This window comes from Neoarius graeffei, chromosome 27, assembly GCF_027579695.1.
Source record: "Neoarius graeffei isolate fNeoGra1 chromosome 27, fNeoGra1.pri, whole genome shotgun sequence".
NCBI classification, from domain to species: domain Eukaryota; kingdom Metazoa; phylum Chordata; class Actinopteri; order Siluriformes; family Ariidae; genus Neoarius; species Neoarius graeffei.
In genome coordinates, this window is record NC_083595.1 from 51,013,630 (window position 1) to 51,021,759 (window position 8,130).

The following is an 8,130-nucleotide window of genomic DNA, read 5'->3' on the forward strand; positions in this document are numbered from 1 at the left end:
CGCTGGAAAGATGGCTACAGCTAGTGAACAGCGCGCATTTGACTCCGCTTTGGAATCAGTTTTAGAAGAATTAGACTTGGAGTTTTCGTTGAAACATGAGCAGGAAGAGGCTCTCCGCTCATTCCTTTTCAAGAAGGACGTTTTCGCTGTTTTGCTGACCGGCTATGACAAAAGTCTGATCTACCAGCTGGCTCCGCTCGTAGCCAAAAGGATGGGGCTAGTTTGTGCAGTACGAAGAATTAATAAACAGCTTTGAAACATTACTTTTTGATTGTTTCTTATTTTCCCGTTATTTTAAATTTAAGGGAAATTATTTCACCAAACACCACTAAATAAAAACTCTCAAAAACAGTTTAAGCAAACCCTTGAAAAACACTTGAAAAAAATAAGAGTGTATGTTAAGTATGTGGTACAGACTCCAAACTTGTGGTCATTATCTCCAAACTTCTTAATATCTAGAACCTGTTTATTAATTAATACGCATTTTAAAAAATTATTTATTTCAAGGTCTCCCCCACTGCGCGCTCTGACTACGTCACAGTCACTGCTGCGCTGATTGGTCAGAGCGTTGGCCTATACGCACAGAGACAGTTTGAAAGACAGCAGTTTGTTCCTCCCACCCCCTTCGGAAATGTCTACGGATCGAGGCCAGACTAAATATTCACATTTAGTCTGGCTTGCCAGGCTAGTCAAGAAGAAGATAACGATCAATAATTTGGAGTTTGTAATATATACACTCTCGGGAAGCGTTCTAGTGGATAATTAATGGTTTTTAAGTTTCCTGATCCTTAAAACCTGCTACACGGAGCCCTTTCTGATAAATATGTTGCTCTAGTTTGCTACACAGAACCTTTTGTATAGAAAGACACAACCGAAGAACCGTTAAAGGTTCTAGTTTTTTAAATCAAGGCTGCAGAATGAAGCGAAAACACTCCTGGATGCAGATCCACATTATCTCATGGTGCGTGAGGGCGAAAGAGACACGAGCCGTCAATCAAACTGAACAAAAGGTGGAGGATGGAAGCGCGGTATTGATGTGTAATGTTTCCACATGATGTTTCCTGTGATGTCGCAGCAGGCTGAGAGGGTTCTCCGTGTGCCACCTTCCTCCCCGGCATTAACAACAACGCAGCACGCTCAATCAGAGCCTGCGGATAGATAATAACCGCAATCTGCTCCACACACTGAAGGACACGAGAAACATTTCCGCACGCTAAAGAGTACTGAAGGACACTCTCTCTCTCTCTCTGTGTGTGTGTGTGTGTGTGTGTGTGTGTGTGTGTGTGTGTGTGTGTGTGTGTGTGTGTGTGTGTGTGTGTGTGTGACACCAGTGAAGGAACCACACATCAGTGAACGTCAATAATCACATGTGGTTTGTGTGTCGTGTCGTGCTTGTGGTTTTATTTTCAAATCTGAATTTTACAAAATTCCTTTATTTTCATTTGATTTTTTAAATGATTCTTTTTTCCATCAGATTTATTTTAGTGTAGTTTTTATGATTCATTTATTTTCACATCTGATTGTTAACGATTCATTTATTTTAATGTTTTTTTTACATGGTTCAATTATTTACCACATTTAATTTACATGATTCATTTATTTTAATGTGATTTTTTTACTTTATGTATTTTCCTGTTATTTTACACTGTTCAGTTACTTATCACATTTTTTACGTTTTGTTTATTTTAATGTGATTTTTTTAAACGTGATTAATTTTTTTTACATGGTTCAATTATTTATCACATTTTTACATGATTTGTTTATTTTAATGTGATTATTTTACTTTATTAATATATTTGTTATTATTTTACACAGTTCAATTATTTATTAAATTTCTCATGATTTGTATATTTTAATGTGATTTTTAAAACTTGATTAATTAATTTTTTACACAGTTCAATTATTTATCACATTTTTTACGATTTGTGATTTTTTTAACTTTATTAATATATTTTTGTGTTATTTTACACAGTTCAATTATTTATTACATTTTTAGATGATTTGTTTTACTGTGATTTTTTTAAATGATTCATTTATTTTAATGTTTTATTTTACACAGTTAAATTATTTATAACATTTTTTACATGATTCATTTATTTTAATGTGATTATTTTTACTTGAATAATTTATTTTCTTTTTTTTAAACATGGTTCAATTATTTATCAAGTTTTTTACATTATTCATTTATTTTCATATGATTTTTTTAACTTGATTTATTTATTTTCATGTTGTTTTTTTACCCAGTTCAATTATTTATCATATTTTTTTCATGATTCTTTTATTTTAATGTGATTCTGTACATCATAAATTTATTTTCACATCTTAACTTTTCACACAAAGTGTGGTTTTATTTTCATGCTTTTTTTTCCATGTGTGGTTTTATTTTCACATTCTTTTTTTTATTTATTTCTTTTTCATGGATTTTTTTTCCATTTGAGTGATTTGTTTGCAGGGCGGCACAGTGGTGTAGTGGTTAGCGCTGTCGCCTCACAGCAAGAAGGTCCGGGTTCGAGCCCCGTGGCCGGCGAGGGCCTTTCTGTGTGGAGTTTGCATGTTCTCCCCGTGTCTGCGTGGGTTTCCTCCGGGTGCTCCGGTTTCCCCCACAGTCCAAAGACATATTTTTCAACATGATTTGCATATTTTCATATTATAATTTTAATAATCGGAGTTTGTCATTTTATTTTCATATTCTGTCATGATTTATTTATCACGTCATTTTTACGATTCCTCTATTTTCAGATGATTTACTGTATTTTCCAACATTTTCATGTATTTTTAAACAAAAATAATAAATATTTTCACATGGTTTACTTCACGTCTTAAAATTTTCCCCATGTAAAGTGTGTGATTTATTTATTTTCATTTTTTCACATTAATAGTTTATTTTTACGTGATTTTTTTATACATGTTTCATTTACTGGCCCATGTGGGACCCTTTTATTTTTTATTTAAAAAAAAACAATACATTTTCAAACAATGCATATGATTTTACTTTACACAATTAATTTTAGTTTCATATGTATTACTGTTGTTTTTTACACATTATTTTACTGCCTTATTCTCTTCGTAATTTTTCACATGATGTTCTCACATTTCTTTTTCAGAGTTCACTTGAGCACATTTTCACGGCACAACAAGCTGATTATTTTTATGTTCATGTTTTCTTCCACGTCATCACATATAATTAATATAATCACTTGTTATATGTATATGATGTGTGTGTACAGACTGTTGTAAAGCTGTATGTACAGTATTCTTAAAGCAGCACACACACACACACACAGTGATGCACTGAGACTTAAATGTCAATGTTGACTTGCATAGCACTTTCACACAGCTTTCAATCCGTAAACACAGCCAGGGATATAAATCTTCAGACGTTAGTCATAATAAAAGGCAAAAGCACATCCTTCAGTGTATATCCACACAGAGAAAGAGAGAAGAGTCTCAATAAAGGAGCTACAGGATAAACGCAAACACGCTGCAGCTTTACAAAGCAAGAAAAGCTCATTTCATAAGCACGCTGTGATAAACACCACAACATGGCAGCCATATTACAGTAAACCACACACTCTTGCTTTAATAAAGCGCTGACACATTCAGGGTTGATGCTACCTTACACAACCCTGCTGTGAGACACGTTTACATCGTGGTGGCTTCGTATCGTGCTGCGTACGCCTGTGTGGCCTGGAAAGGTGACGAGAAATTTTTCTGCTTTCTATTTTTGTATATTTATCACACTAACAGTGCCAGATCTTTAAAAAAAAATACATGATAAAGACAGCCTGAGTACCTAAATACAACCCAAAATACAGCTTTTTTTAACGATTATGTTTTGTGGTTGTTCATGTTCTTCTCGTCTTAAATGCTATTTTGTATGAGGATCTGAAATCATTCAGTGTGACAAATAATAGAGGAAATCTGGAAAGGGGCCAATACTTTTACACAGCTTGCTCTTTATCTGGTTCTATGTGGAACCCTCAGACAGATAGATAGCTTTTACACAGCTACCGTATCTATCTATCTCAAGGTTCCACATAGACCCATTAGGGGTTCTCCAAGTGAGACAAAGCACAGACTGATGCAACAAAAGTTCTTTGAGCGTTCTTAATCAAAAGGTATTTTGAGGAAGGTTCAGATTCAGAATGCTTATCTTTCTAAAAAGGTTCTAGTTTGAAGCCTTTTTGAATTGGGAAATGCTCGAAGGTAAAAATCTTACTTTTTTTTTTAAGAAAGTCTAGAATACCAAAGTGTTCTTCAGGGTGGCTTTGGAGAACCCTTTAAAGGTTCTGTGAAGAACTCTAAAACAGGGGGTTGTTCTAACAGAGTAGGTCTACTCAAAGATCTCTGTTGGTGCAGAGCAGATATCCGTCTGTCTGTCTTTCTTTCTAAACATCCACAACAATCTTTAAAGGAAATTGGTTCTCCCTGGAACCCTCTATGCCAAAGCTATCGGGTTCTACCTAAAACCATTAAGGATTCCCCCAGTGAGACAAACCACAGGTTGATGCAACTAAGGGTTTTTCAAAAAGTATGTTTGTTTACTTGAGAGTTCTTGTCTTCTTAAAAAGGTTCTAGCTTTACTCGGAAGCCTCACTAAATAGAAAACCTTTTCTAAAGCATCTACAGAGAGCCATGAAAGGTTCGTACCAAAGACACAAACCACAACTAAGAGTTCCTCAAGGGTTCTTCAAAAGGCAAGGTTGAAATTTCTGATGTTCCAAAAAAGGTTCAGGATTCAGGATTGGAACGCTTTCTGACAGGGTTGTGAGGATCTACAGAGAACCTTTAAGGTTACGTTTGGAGATTCTTTTTTTACCCTTGAAGAGTTCTGCAGTTTGTCTCATCGGAGGAACCTTCGAACCATACACAGAACCCTACAACAAGGGCTGACAGATAGATAGATAGATATCGAAGGATGCCCATCCATCCTTCTTCTTAAAAATCCACAGCAGTCTTTGTTCAGCGGTTCTCCACAGAACCTTTGAGTCTTTCCCAGAGTGACAGATTGGAGACAGTGTAAGGTTTCTAGATGTCGCCTGTTAGTTTGAGTGCAGGGCTGCACAATATGTCTTTGGAGTATGCAAATGAGTGATATGCAAATTAGATATATGCAAATGAGCGGTGAAAAACAAACATTCCTTGTTGTGTTCTTGAGCGCAATCAGTCCAAATCAAGCCAAGTCGCTGGACGTGTTTACAATTTATTCTTGCACTGGACAGATGGGGGGGTGAATAAATAAATCGTCATCATTTTGGTCACATGATCGCAGGACGATCTCGACGTGCATTCATCATCATCATCATCATCATCATCGTGTGTATTTCAGACGCTTCCTTCCTTCCGCATGTGTTTTAATTAAATTAATTAACGCTTTAATGACCATCACCTGTGATAAGCTGAACTCGAATACAGCTAGGCTGCTGCTGCTTGTGTTCAGCTCGAACTCTCTCCATTCTTCTGCTCAGCATCTAATAAGAGACCAGAACCGAGCCGGAATCAGAGCAGAGCCGCGGTTAGTGGGTCGCATCCCAAACGGCTCCAATAGTGACCCGAGCCGCCGTGAAGCCTCCTGAGATCCACCCACAGTCCACTCGGCTCGGTTCTGTACCGGACTCGGTTCTGTGGGCTGCAGGACAGCTGTTGGAGCGATGAGGAGACACGCACTTACCGAGCAGCGCGGAGAGCCAGATGCCGAACAGACGCGCAGCAGCCAGGAGGCGCCTTTCCGTCGCCATGTTCATCACTTTCCCCAAATGTGTGCGCGGATCAAAACAAAGCCACACCACAGACAGACAGACAGACAGAGAGACAGACAGAGAGAGAGAGAGACAGGGAGAGAGAGCGGGGTTTCCTCTGCGTCCTAGGACAAGCGCTGGTCCCCGGGACTCGTGTCCCCTCGCGCCATTTTACACGTCCACCAGGAATCTCTCTATCTCTCTCTTTTCCTTCCTCCTGTTATCTCTCTATCGGTTTGTGTGTATGGACTCTCCGGTAAACCACCACCGCGCTCCGTCGCCTCCTCACGCGCACACGGTACGCACCGGGACTGGTGGTGTAACCAGTGTCTCTCTCTCTCTCTCTCTCTTTCTCTCTCTCTCTGGAACAAAAGACACGGCCAAGTGCAAGAATCAACGACAAGACTGCCACCTTCCCCTCAAACCATTCATTCTGCATTACAGATGCTGCTATTATTATTATTATTATTATTATTATTATTATTATATAGTCTTGCGGATGTATCCCCCCCCCATGGTGCTTTTCTTCTTTTCTTGCATCACAACCTGGAATTAAAATTTGGATTTGATGTTACTGGACCTTACAAATAATCCAAAATTGTTATATTGGAATTTTTTTTAAATTAAAATTAAAAAAAACCCTGAAATAAATAAAAATATACTTGCTTTGAAATAATTTGTAATATGAAGTGATGTCCTAATAAAACAAAGTTGTTATTATTATTTTTTAAACTGAAAAGTTGTGGAAAGAAACCCTTAAATAAAGAAAGAAAATCCCTCAATAAGGTCCTGGGTTCGAGCCCCGTGGCCGGCGAGGGCCTTTCTGTGCGGAGTTTGCATGTTCTCCCCGTGTCCGCGTGGGTTTCCTCCGGGTGCTCCGGTTTCCCCCAAAGTCCAAAGACATGCAGGTTAGGTTAACTGGTGACTCTAAATTGAGCGTAGGTGTGAATGTGAGTGTGAATGGTTGTCTGTGTCTATGTGTCAGCCCTGTGATGACCTGGCGACTTGTCCAGGGTGTACCCCGCCTTTCGCCCGTAGTCAGCTGGGATAGGATCCAGCTTGCCTGCGACCCTGTAGAAGGATAAAGCAGCTAGAGATGATGAGATGAGATCTGGTCCAACCGATTAACTTCGGGCTTTACATAATTATTTGATTAACATCCATCTGAGTGTCACATGATCCATCAAATGATGTTAGTGTAAATACACCAAGCACCCCTAGAGCACTCGTGAACATCCCATATGCCCCTTTTCCACCAAAGCAGTTCCAGGGCTGGTTCGGGGCCAGTGCTTAGTTTGGAACCGGGTTTTCTGTTTCCACTGACAAAGAACTGGCTCTGGGGCCAGAAAAACCGGTTCCAGGCTAGCACCAACTCTCTGCTGGGCCAGAGGAAAGAACCGCTTATGTCAGCTGGGGGGCGCGGAGTTGTTAAGACCAACAACAATAATAAGGCCGCGAAAGATCGCCATTTTTAAGCGACGAGAAGCCGCAGCTGTACAAATGCAAAGTCATCCATTATTATTGTTGTTGTTGTTGTTGCTGCTGCTGCTTCTTCCGTGTTGTTTTTGCTTCGATATTCACACCAAGGTTTATGCAAACGTAGCGACGTAACTGACGTATACAGAGACGTAATGACGTGGCTTCCCTTAGCACCGCGAGCTATGGAAAAGCAAACTGGTTCTCAGCTGGCTCGCAAGTTGAACGAGTTGTGAACCAGCACCAGCACTGGCCCCGAACCAGCCCTGGAACTGGTTTGGTGGAAAAGGGGTAATAGAGCACCAGTAAGTCCATATAACAAAATGGAAAGAAAATGGTGCCACTACAAACCTGACACCAGAAGACCACTGAGCAAAACCCACAGACCGGGCAAGGAGGGCATTAATCAGAGATTCAACGAAGATCCACAACAGAGATTGGAGTATCTGTCTATAGGACTGCTTTAAGCAGTACACTCCACAGATCAGGGTTTTATGGAAGAGTGACCAGGAAAAGGCCATTGCTTAACGAGAAAAAAAAAAACACATTTGGAGTTTGCCAAACAGCATGTGGCAGTTTGCCAAACACATGGACTGTCCTCTGGTTAGATAAGACTAAAATGGAACCACTATGTGTGGTGAAACCCAACACTTCCTATCATCCTGAGAATACCATTCCCACAGTAAAGCATGGTGGTGGTAGCATGATGCTGTGGGGATGCTTTTCGTTGACAGAGACTGGAAAGCTGATCAGGATTGAAAGAAAGATGTATGACACTAAATACATAGTTTTTGAGGAAAATCTGTTTCGATCTGCCAGAGATTTGTTGTTCTACAAAATATTGACATGGGGGTGAATACTTATGCACAGTCAAGATGGCTGGGGGTTTTTTTTTCCTTGCCTTAAAGTGCCATTC

At 39.4% G+C, this 8,130-nt stretch overlaps 1 protein-coding gene across 1 annotated transcript in view; it reads right to left on the reverse strand.

Annotated features, from left to right (window-relative positions):
• igdcc3 (immunoglobulin superfamily, DCC subclass, member 3) overlaps positions 1–6,051 on the reverse strand; it is a 121,969-nt gene extending 115,918 nt beyond the window's left edge. Inside the window, exon 1 of the mRNA XM_060911954.1 lies at positions 5,672–6,051. Within this exon, the coding sequence (XP_060767937.1) occupies positions 5,672–5,744 (73 nt within the window). The 5' untranslated portion in view covers positions 5,745–6,051. The remainder of the gene's footprint in view (positions 1–5,671) is intronic.
• Positions 6,052–8,130: the final 2,079 nt, after the last annotated feature.